At 38.5% G+C, this 22,896-nt stretch overlaps 2 protein-coding genes across 2 annotated transcripts; both read right to left on the reverse strand.

Moving 5' to 3' along the window:
- Window positions 1-3,521: 3,521 nt before the first annotated feature.
- Window positions 3,522-13,028, reverse strand: ankle1 (ankyrin repeat and LEM domain containing 1). The gene is made up of 9 exons (XM_042513619.1): window positions 12,703-13,028; window positions 11,327-11,479; window positions 10,910-11,012; window positions 10,574-10,697; window positions 7,409-9,838; window positions 6,763-6,931; window positions 5,547-5,709; window positions 5,315-5,447; window positions 3,522-4,146 (listed from the first exon to the last, which is right to left on the reverse strand). Exons 1-9 carry the CDS (start codon window positions 12,765-12,767, stop codon window positions 3,980-3,982), a joined length of 3,507 nt encoding a protein of 1,168 aa, XP_042369553.1. The 5' UTR covers window positions 12,768-13,028; the 3' UTR covers window positions 3,522-3,979.
- A 1,149-nt stretch (window positions 13,029-14,177) lies between these two features.
- Window positions 14,178-20,736, reverse strand: alpi.2 (alkaline phosphatase, intestinal, tandem duplicate 2). The gene is made up of 11 exons (XM_042483846.1): window positions 20,661-20,736; window positions 20,313-20,429; window positions 18,785-18,900; window positions 17,725-17,899; window positions 17,050-17,222; window positions 16,498-16,623; window positions 16,260-16,329; window positions 15,812-15,950; window positions 15,286-15,476; window positions 15,050-15,160; window positions 14,178-14,449 (listed from the first exon to the last, which is right to left on the reverse strand). Exons 1-11 carry the CDS (start codon window positions 20,734-20,736, stop codon window positions 14,178-14,180), a joined length of 1,566 nt encoding a protein of 521 aa, XP_042339780.1.
- Between the last annotated feature and the right edge of the window lie 2,160 nt (window positions 20,737-22,896).

Raw genomic sequence — 22,896 nt, forward strand, 5'->3', positions numbered from 1 at the left:
TATGGCGTTTATTGCCATTTTTTCAACATGCCAAATTAGGAGGTTTTTGAATTTTTTTGTCCTTAATTCCCACTTTGTATACTATGACAGTTGTCTACAAGCTATTATATGTTGNATACTATGGCGTTTATTGCCATTTTTTCAACATGCCAAATTAGGAGGTTTTTGAATTTTTTTGTCCTTAATTCCCACTTTGTATACTATGACAGTTGTCTACAAGCTATTATATGTTGTTTTCAGCCATTTTTATGACATGTCAAATTTTGACATTTTTTGACATACTATGGTGTTTTTGCCCATTTTTTAGACATGCTACATATGATGTTTTTGGACTTTTTTGACCTTTTCTCCCACATTGTATAGCATGACAGGTCACTACAAGTTGTAATAATTCATTTTCAGTCATTTGTATGACTGAAAGTGTATATCATAGAATGTCAAAATTTGACATTTTTCAGCATGCTAAATATTTGTGTTTTGGGCCATTTTTGCCACATTCTACGCTATGGTATGTCATGGCAAGCTATTTTATGTGGTTTTCAGCTGTTATTGGGACATGTCATATTTTGACATTTTTCACCATACTATGTCAATTTCAGTCGTTTTTTCGACATGCTACATTAATGTCTTTTTGGCCGTTTTTACAATATTCCATTCTGTGGTGTGGCTTGCCAAGCTACTTTATGCATTTGTTTCAACCGTTTTGCCAAAAACACCATAATAAAGCATGCTGAAAAAAGCGACTGAGAATGTCATACCATAGTATGGCGAAAACTTTCAAAATATGACATGTCCCAAAAACTGCTGAAAACCACATAAAATAGCGTGTCAAGACACCCCATAGCATAGAATGCTGCAAAAATGGCCAAGACACTATTATAAATCATGTAGAAAAAAGGGCCGAAAATGCAAGACTATACTATGCGAAAAATGTCAAAATATGACATGTCCCAAAACCAGCTGAAAAGTGCATAAAACAGCGTGTCAAGACACATCATAGTATAGAATGTTGCACCATAATATAGCATTTCGAAAAAACGACCGAAAATGATCATAATGTAGTATGGCGAAAAATGTCAAAATATGACATGTCCCAAAAACAGCTGAAAACCGCATAAACACTCGAAACTGCTTCAACATACTGCACTATGACTTTTTTCAACAGTTGGAGCGATCACTTTTCGACCATTTTTTATGAAGTTTTTCACTGATCTTCCCATCTGATGAAGACCCTGGAGAGGCTGGTCTCTGTCCATTTCCACTCCTGGGTCAGCTCATCAATGCATCCAATTCTGTTTGCCTACCAACCTGTCATCGGAGTGGATGACTCAGTCATCTTCCTCCTCCACAGAGCTCTCTCTCACCTGGAAAAGCCTGGGAGCACTGTGAGAATCATGCTCTTTAATTTCTCCAGTGCTTTCAATAAAATACAGCCTGTGCCTCTGAGGGACAAGCAAGAGCACACAGGGCGGACCCCCACCTCTCATCCTGGATACTGGACTACGTCACCAACCGACCACAGTACGTGAGGGCTGAGGACTGTATGTCTGACATGTTGTTCTGCAGCATGGCGGCCCCGCAGGGAACCGTCTTAGTCCCTTTTCTCTTCACCCTCTACACGGCAGACTTCATGTACAGCTCCACGAACTGTCACCTGCCAAAGTTCTCGGAAGACTCAGCAATTGTCGGCCTCTCCACAGATGAGGATGACACAGAGTACAGAAAACTCACCAATAACTTTATGGACTAGTGCAAGCGAAACCACCTCCAGATCAACACGGGAAAAACCAAGGAGCTGGTGGTGGATTTCAGGCCCAGACACGACCCCACACAGCGGTGAACATCCAGGGAATGGACATTGAGATAGTGTCTTACAAGTACCTGGGTGTTCACCTCAACAATAAACTGGCCTGGACTGATAACAACACTGCACTTTACAAGAAGGGCCAGTGCAGACTCTACCTGCTCAGTAGACTCAGGTCTTTTGGGGTACATCAAAATGTCATAGTTTAGTATGCTGACAGTTAGTTTAGTAGGTGTCAGTTAGTCCACTTTTAGTCTTGTCTCTGTCTGGGCTGACAGGACGGCTCGTTGGACTCGTTATTCGTAGTTCATCGTCAACTTAGTTTGTCTTTGTATTCGTACTCATTTATTGTACTTGTATTCCTTGTAACTGTAATCATAATTGTATACTTATACTTTTATTTGTATCAAACGTTTCCTAATTGAAGCATCAACCAGTGTCTCCATCCTTGAAGAGGAAATCACGGAAAAATCATTATATCACTTTGTCCACTAGAGGGACACCAAAGAACAGGACATAAAAAGGACCAAAGATCCAACCAGTTCATGCCATTTGAATTTTTCTTTTTACTACATTTACATAAATGGAAAATAAAGGGCAAGAAACTACAGCAGTTGCAGAGGAGCTCACTGATCACAATAACCAGTGTGCACTTCATTACATGTATGCAGAAATTTATAACTGTGCACATGAATGATAGATTTGTTTTAGGTAATTAAACAAGAAAACCTATTTAACATACAGCAGCTCACAATGAAGGGGCTATATTTTTCTATCCATGAAGACTGTTAAAAGTTTCTACCAACCTATTCGTTTACTATTGATGGTTTTGTATTTAAATTATCGTAGGTAATTACATACTGTACATGACAGTCATTTCATAATTATAAGTAAAAACAGACCGGTTACTTCCCTATATGATGATCTAATCCTTTGATATATATATTTTTTTAAACCTTGGAATCTGGATGAAAAATATATATTTCGAAAATACAAAAGGGTATTTTTAATTGTCGGTATTAATTCCTTTTGTGTAAAATAAAGAATATGTGCAGCTTCCAAATACTTAATGAAGTGTAGAAACCTGAGCTGATAATGAACAGTTTTAAAGCTGCCCTGAACATAAATGTGTCGACCATGAGAGGGAGACAACTTTTCAAGAAAAGTGACTTCAATTTGGCATTGACATAACTAGCTAACAGAGGTATGCAAATTGTGACACCAAATAACAGCTGCAACCCTGTGATGTTAACTAATCTGCTACTAACTTGGACAGTCTACTGATCTAAACATAAGTGCTTGTGTATGGCCAACAAACCTAAGAATCCAGTTTCCAGTTTTTACAGTGTATATCGTTATACTGATACTTAAAAAGTACAAATGCATAAATGCCTATTACTATTGGCCACTATCAAATCAATCGCTTGCCTGCAATGCATAAAAAATAGCACAACAAACAAAATGGAACTCTAGCCATGTAAACACATTAAGATTAAGACACAAAACATTAAGTTTCTGAAACTACACACTTCACTGTTGATTTATCCATGAAAACTATCATGCTAAGTACCAGTAAAAAGCTCCTGCTAAACTCATCATCATATCTTTTTTAATACCAAAGATCTAAATAATGCTCTCCCAGCTTTTTTTTGTAAAATATTTTTACGGCATTAGGCATCATTTTGTTTTGGTGCAGTGCAACACCAGCTAATCTGATTCTATGGAAATGTGTTTGAATTGGCTGAGGATCAATTTGAAGAAGTAGTTAGTACTAAAGTAGTCAAGACGAAAAGCAGGTATGTTTTTGGATTCCACCCTCAAATCACTTTTTGTTAAATCTGGGCAAATTAAAAGCAATGTTATGAGGAAATCCATCTCTAATCCAAATAAAGCAAGCCATGCAAAACAAGCAAGATGATCTTAACTGACAAGTTTAAAGAATGTAGATATTAGCAGAGGATGTTGGATGTTTGACAAACTGTATAATGCTGAGTGAAAGAGAGATCAGAGTTCATTTTTCGCAAAAAGACAATTTTCTGGTGGATAGCAGCAGCAGTAACCCAACGTTGAAACGCAAAATTGTTCAAAGGACTTTTTTGTACCCCAAACTAGTGGTATCTCCCCCTCTGTGCATTGGTGTGTTGCTGCTCTTCATACACCCTCGACTGGGGGTCTCTACTGTCTGATGTCTGCTGGTCTGAGCTGCCTCTCACCCTCAGCCAGGAAGATCTGCATGGCCCGGTAAAGCAGGTGGACGCCCAGGTCCCGTTTCTTCTTCGCTTGCCAGGTGGAAACCACACCATAAAAATCCCCTCGCTTCTGATTGGTGAGCATCTTCAACCCTGGGACAATTAGAGAAGGTTATTGACATCATCATTTATTTTCACATGTGAAAAAAAATGGTACAGAATGGAGTGCAATACAATATAAGAGACATGTGAAGGGACACCTCAAGTAAGCTACCTATAGCGAGAGGGGGCAATAACATGTCATCCATCAAAAACAACAAAACAACATGATGGTCTGGAATAATGTTCTCAGTTTGCCATTTCATTTATGTTCATTTATGGATAGTCTTCTGGAAAAATGGACACGTATGCCTCACAGTCTAATGTCAAAAATGTGGCAGAGTGAAGTTGCAGTCTATCAAAAAAAATTTAGATATTAAAAATTCCATAATAAAATGTCATGGTCATTTGTGAGATTACAAGTTGATTTCACATTTGATTTCTTTAAAAGAGCGAAAAGGTTAGATTACAAGGTATATGGTAGATTTATTGGTCATTTTTTAAATATAGTTTAAAAAATTAAATTAAAATTCATCCTTCAATTCTTTTAGAGTTGAAGGAGGAGTTTAGTAGTCTCACAGCCTGGGAAGAGAAGCTGCTCTGTAGCCTAATGGTTCTGCAGCGGATACTTCTGTATCTTTTTCTCAGATGGCAGCAGGGTGAACAGAGTCTGGCTGGAGTGGCTGCTGTCTTTCAGCATCTTTTGGGCTCTGTGCAGACACCTCACTTCACTGAGGTCACTGATGCTCTGTAGATGGGAACCAGTGATGTTCTGGGCAGTTTTAATCACCCGCTGTAGAGCCTTCCTGTCCTGGGCCGTGTACAAACCATGCCAGTTAGTAATGTTTCCAGTCAGTGTGCTTTCTATTGCTCCTCTGTGGAAGTTAACCAGGACCTTGCTCTGGAATTTAGCCCTCCTAAGTTTCTGTAGGAAGTAGAGCCTTTTCTGTGCTTCTTTAACCTGGGTGGTGATGTGTGATGATCAAGATAGGTTCTCAGTGATGGTAATTCAAAGAAACCTATATCTGTTCACCTGCTCCACCTCAGCTCCACTGATGTAGACAGGGGTGTTTGTCCAGTCAATCCAGAATTGACTGGATGATTTACCACCCTGATAGAGTGCAGATGGGGGATGAATACTCAAACTTACCAAGGGGGTTACATCCCTGTTTGTCGCATTACAGAAATAACTGGTAACAAGTTTCATCTCCTCTGTACTCACCGATGGCCTCCACCATGCAGGCCTCTCTAGTGTAAGCCTCCACTGGAATGACATTCTGGAAACAATGCAGAGAGATGACGCCCTGCTCCGCGTTCCACACCTGAAGGATGTGCTGCACTTTGGGGCACAATTTCTGTCCCACAGAGAAGAAAGGGATCGTGTTTTATATACATATTTCATAGCTAATTCATTTTAATTAAATTAACTGACTGATCACTGTGTGGTACCTTACCTTAGAAGTCTTGTCTCCTTTGAAGTACTCTAAAGCCTCATACAGGTGGCTGTAGGGACGGGAGCGTTTTCCTTTGCCCACATAAAATATAGCGTGGATAAATGTCTGGAAACACTCCTGTGGAGTCATGGTGTGACTGCGAAATGGGAGGTTTTTTGTCACTCTGGTAGAGAAAAAACAAAATCCATTTAATTTTAATTTGGGTGAAATGTGTTCATCTGTATTTTAGAGGTGAGGGTGTATGAGGAGGAAATAAGTCCAAGCTTAAGTTACACAGGAAATGAAACATTACTTAATGTCTGAGACAATTATTATTTTTGATTTCACAGATTGATTGTCTACATTTCCATTCTTTCTATAAAATCAGCCAATGACCTTGTTTTGTTAAGTGTAGTTTTAGTTCTGTTTACGTTATAAAAACTGATATGATAACAAGCCTAAACATATGAGTTTATACTAGGGCTGCACAATATGCTAAAAGAATCATATTGTGATTTTGACAAATACTGTAACTGTGATATGAGTTGCAATTTTTGTGGAAATAATAATATTTGCATTTCATTTTCATTGGAAAAAAAAATCTAAAAATGAAATGGGTGTAGTGTTTTGTTTTGTTTTTTTTTTTATGCGTGTGTGGGGGGGTCTTTACCAAACAATAATATTCCCTAACGTCTGTAATATGACTTTCGAGCAAGGGCATACCTGTAGCACCGCAATGCTTCATTTTCAGTGCTATGTGGTGACTTATTTTACCTCTATCAAAAAATTGTAGCTCCTGCATTTTGGATATTGTACTTGGCCATATTGTGATTTAGATGATAATTTGATTAGTTGTGTAGCCACAGTTTATAATGTTCACCTTATTGAGGCACTGTTGCAACTTTTAACAAATTATTTAGATTTTTCAACTTTTTTTAATAATCCCGGTGACATTATTGATTAATAATAACCAACAAATTTACTTTCTCTGCTTATGGGACAAAATATCAATATATGAACTCCTGAAGCAAATTCAAAAATGGCAAATCAAGTGGCTGCTTTTCATACACAGCATAGCCTCTTGATCTAATTACAAGCGTTGAGTTGTAGACATGATTTTCATGCTAAATAACGGCATTGAGGCATATTTTTGTACAGTCCATAGTACCTTTCCTAAGAGAGCTTGCAATTTGCCCCAAATAAAGCAAATAAAAACACAAATCAAGAAACAGCAGACCTTGGGTCGAGGAGCACGTAGTTGAAACTGGACTTGATGATGCCCTCCCTCCACTTTCTGTTTTGATCTGGTTGGTCAAACTGCTGGCACAATGCCTGCTCGTCAGCCTGACAGTCAGGCAACACAAAGGTCCGCAGGGCCCGACATAATTCTGGACTATAACCTACATCTACAAAAACAAAAGGAGAGAACACAAGAAAATGGCTTGCTGCGTCAGTGACAGGGTTAATATGCTAAATGATAATAAGTGTATTAATATGCCTCATTCGTTCAGTGCTTCTAATCTAATCCACCCACAAAGTGCTGCCTACTTGAATCCCCCAAACAGTGGTGGTGAGCTTCAGTACAAATAATGAGTTCAATTTTCCATTTTCATGCTTCGTTAAAAGAGTGATTTTACGGTCAACTAAAGGCCACAACTATTTCACTACTTCACAGGGCAAACACCCATTTAAATAGTAACACAATTATGACTTTATTATAAATGACACTTTTACATTCCATTTATCTTCTCCCTCACTTCCCATCACATCCCAAAACTGCTCACAATCCAAACCACAAATTCAGAAATACTATCATTACCTAATCATAGCTCAATTTAGGTAAATAGTAATCAAGAACTTTATATAAAGAGCACATGTGTTACCTGTTTGTGGTTGGTCCAACTGCTTCTGAGGATGTGGTGATTGGGAGTTTGACTCCTGCAACAGGCGGCAAAGCCTTCGCATATAGGTGGGCCTGGTACGGGAGCTGATGGGGCCCGGGCTCTCCCCAAGCTCTACTAGCTTCAGTCTCAGCTCCTTGTCAGTTATCCCTTTGGTCTCAAGCAACAGCCTGTCCTTATCATGCTCCTCCTTCTGTAACACCTTCTGGGGCCTCTGGTTCTCCTTCCCTCTGCTCATCACATCCGTCTGCATGGAGCGCCAGTCGTAAAGGATGGTCTCCTCACTGCTGGTGGTACTCATGCTAGAGCTGAGTGAGGTGTTTGATGTAGGTGGGACGTGGGTTTCTATCAGCTTGTGGCCCTGTTCATTATCGGTGTAGAGGTACTCCACTGGTTCGTCCAGATCCTGAATGTGTGGACGCCCTCCAGGGGTGTAAGACAGATTTGCCAGGTGCTGTGGCCTGCGGAAGCTCGACAGTCGGCTCATGCTGTACCTGGGGGTGCATCCAGTGCCTGGAGTGCAAAGAAGATCGGAGTCTTCCCTGGACCTTGATGAAAAATAGGAGGAACTGGATGTAGATGAGACAGAGTCTGGCTGAGAGCTGTAGTCATCTGTGATCCAGACATCTTCTTCTTTTGGGGTATCTTCTTTGTCCTTACAAGAGGCATCATTTACCTTTGTCTTTGCTGATGCCTCATCTGTACTTGTCAGGTCATCAGTCAGAAAATCCCTGCCCTCAGCAAGATCGTGGCCTTGCATTGCCAGTATAATCTCTGCAAGGTTTCTTTCATAAACATCCACTGAAGAGTCCTGGTTTGTCTCCAATACAACTGTATCAGACAAAGTCTGTGATTCACAAGATGAATCATTAACACTCTTGGAGAGGATGAGAGTGTCAGGTTGGCTACTGCCAAAAGTGGAACCAGCTCTGAGGGTGCTGGACTGTGTGTCCTGGCTATCATCAGGCAAGGACTCTCCTTCTGGGATATTCCCTGAATAGGATGGTGTATTACAAGGTACATGTGGTGAACTGTAAAAGTCTCCACTGCTCTGATATCTGGGCGTCTGGCGGCGTGTTCGTACTGGTGTGGGGAGAGTCCCTTCAAAAAGAGAAGATGTGTCGAGGAGGCTCTCTGGGGTTCTGCTTGTTCTCAGTGAGCAGCGACTCAACCTCGAGCGAGTCCTACCTGTTACAAAAGGACTCGGTGTGAATTGAAGGTTGAAGTTTTTCTGTAATGCCTCAGCTGCTTCATCCAATGGGTTGTCTGCCACGGGCTGGTCAATATGACCTTTACTTGAGGTGTCCTCAACAGGACGACTACATGCCTCAAATACATCATTGTTTGAGTCTTTTACTTCAGACAGGACCTGTTTATCATGCATACATGGTAAAGGTTTTGGAACCATCTGGGAATCAGAGTCTGTAGAAATCTCAATCTTTTTGTCAGATTCAGTCCCAGGAGACACCTCCACAGCAACGGGGAGTAGGGCATGTCTGGGGTGTATAGAAGCATCCAAAGCACTTGTGTAATGGTCGCTCTCACAACTACTATAATGACTACTACCAGTCCCGCTGCTACTGCTGCCAACATGAGAATGAGTTGGCTGCTCTGGTATATTCACCTGAGCCTCTTTCACATGTTCACCCTCCTTTTCATCATCACTCTCCTCCAAAGCACAGCGACTGAGGACCGTCTTCTCCAAGTCCTCCTCTGTGCTCTCACTGCTCTCCCTGCAAAAAACATAAACATGATCCGGGGATGTGACGTCGATGCCCTGTTTGTGTAAAACAGTGGCCATGCGTTCTGAATCAAGGAAGTCAGAGTATTCGGACATGTCAAAAGGTAAGCTGCCGGTGCAGTGGCTGCCATCAACAACAGGCTGCTGTTTGGGAATTTCAGGACTAAAAACAGGAAAATATTCATCTACATCTCTGAAGCTCACACTCTTACGACTTGCCCTCCTTGACGGAAATGCTGGGAGAGTGTCTCTTCTGGAGAGGGAGATTCTTTCATCAGCTGCAGCAGCAGCAGCAGCATGTTCATTACTTTTTGATGTGAACACATCGTCAGTAAATAAATCGTCCTCCTTAAGGATCGGCAATGCAGCTGCAGGTCCCACTGCAGACATGCGAGTGCTTGATAGTAAGGAGGGACCTTCAGGTGCCCAGTGTAAAGAGGAATTGTTCAAGTCCTGGCTGCGATGCCGCTCAGTGTCCATGTCAGATAGTCTTTTATATGATATTCCTCTGCAATTTGGCCTTCCATTAATGCTAGACAGGTTGAAAAATGATGACCGCCTTGTGCTGCTCAGTGGGGCTTCACCCAAGTCACTTATCATCGATGAGTGGGAACTGAAGCTGTAGTCTGATTCAGGATAGCTGGAGATATCTGTTTGGTCTGAATACACAGCTGTGGAGAGAATATAGAGCCATATAAATTAACAAATTCCTATAAAAGGTAAAAATTGTGGCTGGGAAGCCAAAATTCTTGAAAAAAAAAATGTAATTGTAATTCATCTGATCTGGATTTGATCCACTGCTGGACAGACTGACAGATAATTAGCTTTGTAATATGGCTGTTACTATAAAATTTTAGTACAGTAAATTTAGAAATGATGATAGATTTTAACATAGTATTTTTTTGCCATTGTTACCTATATTTTTAAGGAACAGTATCCAAGGACAATACTGGTAGAGTCGGAGATGTGTGTTTTTGAAATTTGAAGGAATATAACACAGTTATCACCAGAGGTTGCTGTGGAATCGCTGTAATAATTGTGGGACTACTGTGATGTGAAAATCTGCTTGCAGGCATGCACAATGGGAAACACTTAACTGGCTGAATATACTGTATATACAAGCAATTTTCAACACTACTGGATATGCATCATTTTCTTCAAGTTTTCCAGTTATGAAATAGCACAAGTTGGATATTTATCTTTGAACTTAAGTGGTAATTTAAATTTGTTTAAGTATGTTGCTGTTTGTTTGTTTTCTTGCCAATTAATATCTATGTTTTGTTTTAATTGTACTCTCAACATATTTATACGCGAGAGAACGCCTTCAATGATTCTTCAAGATTTAAATAAAGGTTGAAAGACAAGTAATGCCCAACAAGAAAAAGGCCTCAAAGAGATTTTCTCACAGTATTGGAACTGAGGGAAGTCATCTTCTTCTGTGTCCACTGATCTGAGCTGGTACTCCTGAAGGAGCTGGGCACATTTTCGATTCTCCTGCTGCTCTGCAAGTTGCCCTGGAGTATTACCTTCCTACATGCATAAAGGTGACATAAACCAAACAAATAAAGTCACACATTGGAAGGTATATTGTTACGGCTCTCAGTGTTATCATTAGACTATGTAAAATGTTTATGTGCATGTGTACATTTAACCATGAACTGATAAGCTTGGTCAACTGTCTTAAACTGGATCCATGCACTTCTCTTATAGAAAGTATAAACAACTTCCAAAACAATTCTTACATTGTCTTTAATGCTGGGGTTCCCTCCATTCATCAGCAGCAACTTCAGATTTTGATAACATCCCCACAGTGCAGCGATGTGAAGAGGAGTCAGTCCCTCTGACCTGAGAGAAACACAAGACAACACAACTTACCAAAAGTTATGTTATCATAATTATTATCAGTGCCTCATATCTGTATTTCACATATTTCTAAATGTTAGAGGATACTGGAGAAAGTCACTGCAGGTTTTACATGATCAAAAAAAGCTGAGGTAGATTGCTCAAAATTCTATACAAATTTGATATACACTTACTGATGATGTCTTACAGTCATTTCAGGAGTAATTTCACATAAATTAGTTCTATAGGAATACAGACGGAGAATGCGAAGGGCAACAACATGACATGGCGATTCTTCTTTTTATTGTGAACTATACCTAACATTGGGGTCTGCTCCATATTGCAGCAGAATCTTCAAGCAGCGTGTGTTCTTCTCGCTCTCCTTGCCAGCAGCCAAGTGTATTGCAGCCACCCCTTTACTACCCACCCGATCAGGGCATGCACCTTGTGAAAGAAGCAGCTGCACAGACCTGCGAAGGCAGAGAGATCTTTTACAATTGATGTGTACTGAATTGTGGGATACTGTGTTGAAAACAAGAAGTGTTGCAGTTTGGATAGAAATAGCACAATCACTTATACAATAGCTTGCTGTGTTTGACACAGAAATTCTGAAGACTCACAACACAGTGACTAATATAAAGCAAAATTACAAGCATCACTAAATATCAGTATCAGTGTTTCTAATACATTTGAATGTCATGTCATAATGTTTATCTGTACTTTACTATTATTATAACCTTAATTTAACCAGGATGATCCCATTGAGATCAGCGATCCAACAATAAATTCACATAAAATCGCATAGAACATACATACAACATTTGCACACAGACAGGTTGGACTCAATGGATTTCACCATACTTTTGAACTCAATCAAGGTCACTAAGTTTTGAAGCTTAAGATCAGTCTGGAGATTGTTCAATGTAGCAGAAGCAGAAAACCTGAAGGCTTTCTTTCCCTTTTCTGTTCGGACTTTGGGAACTTCAAAACGCAAGAAGTCCTGAGAACGGAGATTGTGTTGTCCATGTTTCAGGATTAGACGGTAAATAAGGAGGAAGTTTGCAGATAATGGACTTGAAAATAACAACATACCAGACAGAGGCGACGTGTTGGGAGATGATGTGGACAAATGACAGGTTAGTCTGTAGCGGTGGTGAACAGGAAGCCAAATCATGTAGCCCACTATTTATTTTGCCTCAGAAGACTTTAACTGGGCAACATATTTTCAGTCTTTAGAGATTAATTACAATCTCACAGTGAGCTGTTGCATCAGTGATCATCATTAGGAGCGGTGCTATATTTGGCAAATGCTGAAAATCTGAATATAAACATATACGATTCTATACACAAACCGCACTGTTTATGGGAAACCGTGGTCACAAGCTGACCTCTAATTATGTCATATATTTTCTAAACAATGCTAAAATAATGATCGCGGAACAGAAAAACACATTTCATTAAGAGCTCAGTGGTTTTGAGGACTTCACAGACACCGAACACGCACGAAGTAATTTATTTATGTTAAGCAAGCCATAAGAATATCTTTTCATTCAAACACACTAAAAAGCACATCCTCTATTAAATTAGGTAAATAACATGGGATACGTGCGATACGGCTACTGACGTTAGTTAGCGTTGCTAATATGCGCTGTCGCGTCTCATCAACAAAAGGCATGTCCGGACAAAGCATCACCTTGGGTCTCCATCGTTCACAGCTTTGCACAGTTGACTTTCGAGCCCCGTCGTCTTTCGATCCATGTCCTACGTTATCCGTTTATAAAAGATATCTGGTCGTACATCAGCCCATGGCGTGCAACAAACTATGAATAACCTTTTATCGAGGCTAGCTAGTTAGCTAAAATAATAGCGACTGATGACCTGCAGTAACCTTTTCGCTGCACACATAAAACTACGAATGTGTATGCAGTCAGTGTGTATTATCCTTAGTCTCGTCCCTTAAACACTCGGGGAGAAGTACCGTTGTTGTTTTCAAACTCTGAAGGCCAGTTATTTATCCACGTAAACAAGCAGCCACACGACTATTTTGGTTGAAATTCCCTCCAAGCTTACAGAAACCTCCTCCTTTCTGGTGATAAGCGGAAGTCCCGCCCTTCAATGTCTCTGATTGGACAGCTTTCTCATTTCCCCCAATCAGGTTGAGACGTTACTTGAAAGGGAGGTTCATGCTTTAGTCGGTACTCATGTCTTTATCACTTATCATTGTGGTGCTTACTACCTCTTTGTACCTAATGTTTGAATAAAACATGTCGTCCTCTATAAATGAATGATTCAGTTATTAAGTAGCCTATGATAGTCTGACTACACAGAAATGGTTCCAATGCACCATTTCAGAAAACCCTCATTTTTAATAGGCCTATGTAGCCTAATTTATTTTTCTGAATGACCTATTGCACTTGTTTTAATCACTACTAGGCTACCAATGCATCTATTAATTACTACTCTAATGTTTTCTCTGCTGATTCTGTAACAAATAGGCTTGGGTCTTCTTTATGTTCTGGGATGTCTACATTTATTCTTTGGTGATGTTGGTTTCATTGTGTGTCTTTTGTTTTCAAAGCATGGTTGTTTTTTTTGGTTGTTTTTTTTTTTCTTCACAAAATGACTTGAATTAAATTAAAAAAGTACTGGAGGATGATTAGTAGCCTGATAATCTTTTACAATATGTTGAGAAAGAGAGGCGTGAGCAGAGGTGTAAAAATGGTAAGGTAGGCCTACTTTTCCATTAGGATGAAGAGAGTCAAGAAACGGAGTCCTGTTAGGATGGCGCAGTTCAACAGACTTTCAAAGACTGAGCCATAACATGTATGCAGTATGCAATTTTTTTTTTTTTGTCTTACATAATGAAAAATCACTCCTTTATTCAAGGTACTAAAAAAACAATGATTCCAACAAAATTTACATTTAAATAAACTCAGTGAAGTGTTAAAGGTCACAGCTCTATGCTGTCGTTACACTCGTGCTTTTCACAACAAGGTTATCTGAAAAACAAAAAACTGAATTAAAATGGCTGTGATCTCAAAGTTGTGCAGCAATGCAGCTTTTTAATTGCAAAAAAGTCCATGTGTACAGAATAAATTATTTTTAAATCAAAATGTCGCATAGCACAGTTATTCCAAGTTCACAACAAAGTCCCCAAAGGCTTTCATCTCAGATAGAGCAGAGGGAGAGGAGAAGGAGGCCCATCAGGAGGAGCAACAGGCTGGGGTGAATGGCTCCGGCATGGTCGGTCGGGGGCAGTTTGCAGTCCTCATAGGGCTCTAGGCAGGCGGCATAAGCCATGACGTGTGCAATGTAGCTCTGTTCCTGGACCCCATGGAAAAGGTGTGACATGGGACCTTTGGCAAAGATGGCTACATCCTCTATGCCATGGGTCTCTGACCCAAGAGGGACGGGAGCCTGCTGACGGTAGTCGTTACTCGCTGAGGAAGAATCGGACAAAAGAGCATTATCTTAGTTTTCTGGTACATAGAAAAACTGCAATATCTTCATACGTTAAAATCCAAAACCGCTATGCTGTCTTATACAGATCTTTAGCTCGTATTAACAAAATGGAAAATCATAAGCTCCATAACTGTATTCATTGCAGAGCTATTGTAACATCGCATTATATTGTAAATAATTAGTCATAATATAAGATCAACACTCTTTACAGTAATTTTTTAGCAACAGGTTTTTGGACAGACTGCTTTGTTGGTCAGATTATCTGACACTCCGTAATGATTATAGGATTAAAATGTCATAGTATTTTAGTGTATTATGTTATGATATGCTTATAATGTAATAGAGTTCTTCTGTTTTTATTAGTGGCTAGAAAAATATATATCTGGTATCTGCTTTGATCCCTTTCATACTTGAAAATATTTTTTTTTCAAAGAATGTGCGATAATTGCTGTCCTTTCAGGAGAAAGGTGCCAACACATTTTTGATTCACTACTCTACAGTAGTTATGCTGTTATACCACAAGATGGAGCTACTAAATAACTTTGAATGCCCGAGAAAGATTATCTGTGCACACTCACATGAAATTGTCTCATTCATATCTGGCCGAACTCCAGTTTGGTATCCTGGTCCATTTCCATACACAGCAGTGGTGAAGTGCTTGTTGTCATCAGCCAATGAGCGAGACACCCCTGTACATCAAAGGACAAATTGGTACCCACACGTTTATTCAAACTTGCAACATTAAGTATTATTCAGTAATTATCACAAAATCTCACAATCCAGCTCTAATCAAATTCTAAGAGTGCAGTTTTACCTAAAACAGAGTTTCCTCTGGCAGAATATCCTCCAAAGGCAAAGACATGGGAATGGTCAGCAGTGACCACAGACAGGGTGTCCAGCTCACTGGTGAGTTCAGCTGCTCGCCCGATCGCCCGGTCAAACTCAACAGCCTCATAGAGAGCTCTTTTGGCCCTCCCTCCATGGTGACCATGATCAATTCTCCCACTTAAAGAAGAAAGTATCTGTCAAACAAGCATGTGTAATCTATCTCTACTGGTAGCAATTAAGATTTTTTCTAAACCCTCATTGATGTTGCATGAGTTTACTGTGACATAACTTGATAGTAGTTATTGATTTGTAAAAATGTACTTATCATACAACTCCAATAATCCAATCAAAACTAAAAAATGTCTCAAAAAGGTTTTTAACTTTCAGAGCATTTAGGTTAGTGCTTCCTTTTAAACATTTAATTTATGGTGTGAAAGGAACAGTTACACTGACACACTCAAGATAACATGCTTGTTTTCTGTTTGGGAAATATGTACAGAAAAAAATTAAACTTATCTTCCACAAAGAGGAAAAATCCCTTTGGGTTCTTGCTGAGAATCTTAATTGCTTTCTCCATCATCTCCGTAAGGGAGGGGTCCATGGACGCATCACGCTCCAACTCGTAACGGCAGTCTTTGGGTTCAAAGAGACCTAAATGCAGAAAAAGCAGGCCTTATTTTGAAGAACTAAGAAACACGTCCCAGTTTTTTTCAATAGATTTGGCAGTCAGTGGCCTGATATGATAAAATGTGCACAATACTACTTTTTCTGAAAAAATAAATAGGGAAATAAACAACTTGGCTTAGAATTGTAAAGTGAGGCTGTAAAAGAGAAATTCATCTCATGCTTTCTAAGTGAGACTCTGTTTGATTAACCCTATTTGTACAAGTTCAGGCAGTCATTTAAGCACCAAATTACTTGATTGATTGTCAAAATGATGAATTTTACAGTACTTCTTACCCATCAGGAAGTCTGTATTTGCAGGATTGATGGCATCAAACTCAGCTTTGTTCCAAACATATTTGGCATTCTGTAGACAATGCACAACAACAGAACAATTAAATGGAAGTTTGGAGGGAAGAATTGTAAACATTACCTTTAAGATAGCTAATTTAACAATTGTAAGTTGTTGCTGCCAGAGGGAAAGTGATAATCATTCAAACTCAAACCTGAGGCGATCACTAAATCTACTATGTACCTTTTTGTTCTTCATCCACTCCGCAACAAGATTTTGTCCATCATTTCGGTCTCCTGTATAAGTTGGATATTCTGGATCTTGTATTGTTCTTGGAAACATGTACTGACGACCTCCACCAAGAATGACCTGGATCAAAACACATCATGACAGTTTATATACATATTTTAATACTCAATTAAATTCAAACAGATTCTCTAGTCCACAGTGATGTCCCTATTAACTCCCTTACTGCCCCTTTGCTCTACATGTGTTGTCCAAGCAGCTATTGTTTTGGATCCTTATTTAGTTAATTATTGCAAGGTAATCATCAAATCCTACATGTCTGGTAATGATCAAATTGTTGACCTATAGTTTCCTAGTGGTCTATTTTATATGTCAATGTAAATTTAGTTATCCAGGTTAAAAAACCAAGAAGTAATGAGTCAAGCATAATTTTCTCACTAAAGAGGCTGTATGTGCATGTACTATCTGCATAGCCACAGATAGGACTTCCATTTAGTGGGCGCTCTACTGTTTAAGTGCTACAGAAATACCATTTAAATTAAGGCTTACATTTATCTCTGTGTTATGAACTAGCTGGTAAGCAATGTCACGGCAGCCATTTTGGATCGCCTCAGCGCTGAGGTCAGAGTCAGAGTACCAGCCTCGGTTGGCAGTGTGAGCGTAGTTTGCACCGGGAGAGGCATGCTGCACTCTGGTTGTAGTTACAATTCCTACAGACTTTCCTGAAACACACAGAGAGTAATGTAGATATTTTCTTAATACTCTGCATATTTACATGGACATATAGTACATAATATATTATGATACATAAAGGGAAAGTTATCTAGCACCAAAAAAGGATTCAAATTTGTTTCAAACTACATTAAAAACAGACACAATGTATCACAACAATGTAGATGACAAATTCCGTGTTGATTTCGCATTTGGATAGGGAGCCAGGAGACACACTATAAACTGCCCAGTAAACCATATATTTTTAAGAATATTTGATGCCGTTCTTAAAAACCATTTAGAAATAAAGGACAGATGGTGTGGTCAGTGGCCTAACATCTGTCTAGCATGTAAAAACCAGTAGAAACATATATATGAAAGTTATGCAGTGATACTGATCTATGTCTTTCATGAATAACACATCAATAAGGACTCCTTTAAACAGTAGTGCCAGAATAGATAGAGTTCTAAATGAAACCAGTATAAAGCAAGGCTGTGTGAACCTGAACCTACCTGCTTTCTTGGCACGGTGCAGAACTGATTCAACTTCGTTCCCGTACGTAGCGCTACAGTTGTACCTTGGGGTGGCGGCTGTGACACCCAGGGTGCCGTAGTTTGCCTTCACACCACATAAATAAGCTGTGGCTGTGCCAGCGCTGTCAGGCATCTGCTGGTCCACATTGTATGTCTTCAGGGGTCAAAAAAATTCACAGACATTAACATGGGCATTTATCAGGTGTTCTTTTCCACAGTTACCTACACTGAGATTATATTCTTAGATTACATGTACTCAATTCATACAAGTGTTACATTCTCATCATTTATCATGTCCATGGTGGACAAATGTTATCTTCATATTGTTCATGCTGACAACACTGCCTGTATTTCAGAATTCATTGACATTTCATGAAATTGTGTTGCCAGTGTTGTAAGCCAAGAGTCAGAGCCAAGATAAAGTGCTTGCAGGCGACTTCTATCACCATGGCATGATTGTAATGACAGCTTATCCGATGTCAAAATACAGCCTGCTCCCATTAAAACAAAGAGCTTTTTCCAGCTTCAGCAAAACATACAAGTGTTGTTGTTAGCGTGGAATGCCTTTCCTCTGATAAAGCAGACCTTGCTGCTTCACATCAAATCATTCTGTAGTCGAGGTTTTTGTCAGTGAAATCTCAGTTTGTGCTCACTAACTTTGTGACAGGTGGCTGTTTAAAAGTGGGTAGTTGATAATCACTTTGAAAATAATCAGAATGTAATCAAAGAAAGTAATCAAATTCCTGCTGGCTGGGAAAAAAGGGAATGAAAATGACCCAACCCAGATAATAAGCATTATGTCAGTTTTAAATGAATGAATGTAAGGATGAGCTAGGAATTCTACTTATGAGTTACTTTAATGTACACATCACTCTGTGACAGTGCAGTATATATGTGGCACTTTACAAAATTGGTTGTTGGTGATAGTAATAGTAATAGTAATCCTAATTCTTCTGGTCTACCATAACTGCATGCATTTTCTTCAGAGAGTTAAAATGCACATTCCTATGTCTGAATGTGTTGATCAGAGTGGGCTGACCTTAGACAGCGCCAGGTGAGTAAAGGTATCCATAACCAGACTGGTCTCCTCCCCAGAATGTCCTGCCAACTGGCCTTTGAGGATGCGGGCAGCCGTCACTGTCGGTATCCCCATACCTGGAAACAGGTGGAAACACACCTGACTATTAGATAACATCACCCAGGCAGGCACAGAGCTGCCATTGTGCTCTGTGGACCTCATAAGGCTCAGTTGATGTGAGAGTTTAAACGTTGATGAAAGACATCTGACTTATTTATAATAGCAAATGTTTTAAAAATATGCAAAAAAAATAATAAAATAAAATAAAATACAAGAATATTTCACATTTCTTCTTAAATCAAAGTAGGTGTTTACATACAAGAAATTGGTGTTAGTGTTTTGGGGCATAAACATAGAAAGTGAAAATAAATAAATAGATGGATAAATAAATAAATACAAGTATTCCAAAAATCAACAGATGTGAACATAGGCTAGAATAAAGCTATAATAAAAAATATGACAAAACTAGTATGAAATATGTACAATATATTATCTTTTGCAAATTTAATTATACTTTTTTTAGTTAAAACTTCAGGGCATCTATATTATTGCAAATTACAGATTCAGACTGGATGGAACATTACAGCCAAGAACCTGGCTCCATAAACATGTCACTTATGGGGTGATTAAGTGTTACTGATCAATCCCAAACAGTGATAAAATCTTCAATGTGCTGCTATCAGCAGGTATGTGGGTTGGGGTGGAGGCAGCTGCAACCATAAATCCATAATTTATCCATAAATTTTTGATGTGTGCAGTGGTGCTGTCAGATACTGATCCTGGATCGAGTTAACAGAGGGGAGTAAACAGTAATGATTGTTTTTTATGTAGCTTGCAGGTCATGGCTGATGTATAAATGTCACATTAGCCTGTCTTGCATAGTGTCTTCACATGGATTTTTCAAATTGTTTTATTTGGCTATATACACACACACACACACACACATATATATATATATATATAGTGGAAAAAGTTCACTCTGCTTCCATTTTTTTGTTTTTTTCAGTTTACAAAGCATAATCTTTTAACAAGTTAACAAACCATATCAGAGATTCTAGCATTAAGGGCATAAACGTCCAACCAAATTCTAAAATGTTAGCTATGTATGGGACTTTTTCAGCTCTTTGCAGGGGTTAACCTCTCATAGTGTTCAGATCAGTTAAGGACACATAGCTACATACGCAGAGTAGACTGTGGTTTAGCCTCAGTTGATTTTATTATAGTTGGCCTTCCAAGCAGAAATAACTGCTGATGATCAGATGTCAACATTCATCTCCTTCTACCCATAAACCCATGCTTTTGGGGGCCACATTTGTTTTACATTGCATTCCCTCTTTTTGGTGAACTGCACCACAATAATGATGACTCTCACATTTTTAAGCCATAACGGCGTCTTCTCACCTGAACAAACAATCTGAACAGAAAGAGAAAATGCTCCATAAATCGAGGAAACCTCTTAATGCAAAGAGAGCTTGTTTCTCAGACTCACCGTCCCCAAGGAAGAGGATGAGGTTCTTGGCTTGGTGGAGATTAGGTTGAACATTAATGGCAGTGTGAAGAGCCTGTCTCCCTTTGTTGTTCCAGTAGCTGGCATGGAGCTCTTCCTCTATGAGGAGGGAAAGAAAGGACAATGTAATAGTGCTGTCTACAATAAGTGTCTTAATTAAATGCATGTTTGTTTACATTTTAAAAATGATACCAGTCATCCAGGTGACACTTTATTGAGTGTGACATGCAATGACAGGTGTATAAACACAGATTCTTCATCACACATCACTATCATTTACAATAAGAAATCAAAAATGAACAAAGTAACAACAATGGAACGGATCCTTACCTGAAATAGACAAAGTCCATTGCACAGATATGAAAATCAATAATCCAGTAAAAATTAGTTTATGTTTGTTGGCCATGGTAGTGACTTTATGTGAGTTTAAAAAAGTACGAGACATCTCATCCACACACTGAAGTCCATTTATAGCTGCAGTCAAGGAGCAAAGGGCACATGGAGGAGTCATTCAACCTGAGCCACACATTATACACACAATTACATGCACACAGGACAAGGACAAAGTCAGTACATTTCTCCATATTCTTATGTAGGTATTCAACATCGTATGTGTGGATAAGATGGCAGGTATTTCAGATGAATCATTTCTAGGCCCTGTTGTTCAAAAGAATAATTTCAAATTAAAATGTTTTGGAAATCCTTTGTTTTGCTGGCAAGGATCAGCTAATTATAAAGTGATAAACGAAAGTTAAGATTATGTATTTTTTGTTTGACATTGACAGTTATTTGGAGGATTGTTTAGTGGGGAAAAAATCCCATAGCCTTTTAATGAAATTAATTTATTGTTAGCCTAATGTCTACTTGATCTACTTTTTTTTTTCTTTTACTGCATTTTGTTCCTGAAATCCACCCTGAATCCACCCTCTGCTGGGATGAGGATAATCCTGATTTTGTTTTGTTTTGTGGTTTTGTGGGGTTTTTGGATGGAAATGTATCTTAAAAAAGTTTTGAACAACGCAGACTCAAAGTTTGATCCAGATCAAAATAAAGACAAATAAGGTGTTCTTATCCTACGACGGAGGATTAGGGCCACATTAAGGAAAAAAAAAAAAATTATTTACGAGATTAAAGTCATTAAGAAAAAACTCATTATTAACGAGAAAAAAAGTCATTATTAATGAAAAAAAGTCATTATTTACGAGATTAAACTCATTATTAACGAGAAAAAAGTCATTATTAACGAGAAAAAAGTCATTATTTATGAGAATAAAGTCATAATATTCAAACCTGCTGCTTTTGGAGACACTTGTTAACATGAGGGCTACGGAGGATTTGGTTGAGTTGTATTTTAGGATAGGTTTCACAAACAAGGAGATACTTAATCTTTTGGCACATCAGCATCACATTATCATAAGTATCAGGACTTTAAAAAAAAGAATATGCAAGAAATTGCATCTTTTCCGGCGAAAGAACCAGTCGGACTTGGAGGATGTTGCTACTTTTCTGGAGGGGGAAATGGCTGAACTGGTCAACTGCAGGGTTATCGTTGGATGCATCTACGGGCTATTCAGAGGGGTTTCGTTGTGTCTCAAGAAACAAATCCTCCGTAGCCCTCATTTTGACAATGGTCTCCAAAAGCAGCAGGTTTGAATATTATGACTTTATTCTCATAAATAATTACTTTTTTCTCGTTAATAATGAGTTTTATATCTCATTAATTGCCTTTTTTCTCGTTAATAATGCCTTTTTTCTCGTTAAGAAGGAGTTTAATCTCGTAAATAATGACTTTTTTCTCATTAATAATGACTTTTTTTCTCGTTAATAATAATGACTTTTTTTTCTCGTTAATAATGAGTTTAATCTCGTAAATAATGACTTTTTTCTCATTAATAATGACTTTTTTCTTGTTAATAATGACTTTTTTCTCGTAAATAATAACTTTTTTCTCATTAATAATGACTTTTTTTCTCGCTAATAATGAGTTTTTTCTGGTAACTAATGACTTTAATCTCGTAAATAATTAATTTTTTTTTTCCTTAATGTGACCCTAATCCTCCGTCGTATTATCCAATTTCTTTTCTTTTTTTTTTTTTTTTAATTTTGAACAACTGATTATCAAAATTCTACCCAATCCAGAGCTAAAATCTGCAGAAGATGAGTCAAATTTGGACTTCCTAAACAAATGGAGGAACATTTTGAGATGATTCCTCACAACAGCTGCTGTTAGCTAAACATCTGGCCTAACACCTCATCAGTAAAATGCACACAAGGTTTATTAATCATTAATCTTAACTGTAATCTAATGAATCGGTTATCTGTTTTTATTGGTGTTTATTAGTAGAAGCAGCTTTACTCAATATTGTCTTACAGGCATTATAAATCATTGTGTAATGATAATGATGATTACAGTGTTTTATAGGACCAGATTTTATTACACATTACACTGCAGTTTTACAAACCTCTACAGCTCATATTTGAGCTTTGTTAAAACAGTTTTCAACAGAATTCACCATTTATTTGATTTTGTGGCAGAATTAATTGATAACATGTGAGTCTCTGTGTG

Source organism: Plectropomus leopardus, chromosome 3, assembly GCF_008729295.1.
Source record: "Plectropomus leopardus isolate mb chromosome 3, YSFRI_Pleo_2.0, whole genome shotgun sequence".
Taxonomy (NCBI): Eukaryota; Metazoa; Chordata; class Actinopteri; order Perciformes; family Serranidae; genus Plectropomus; species Plectropomus leopardus.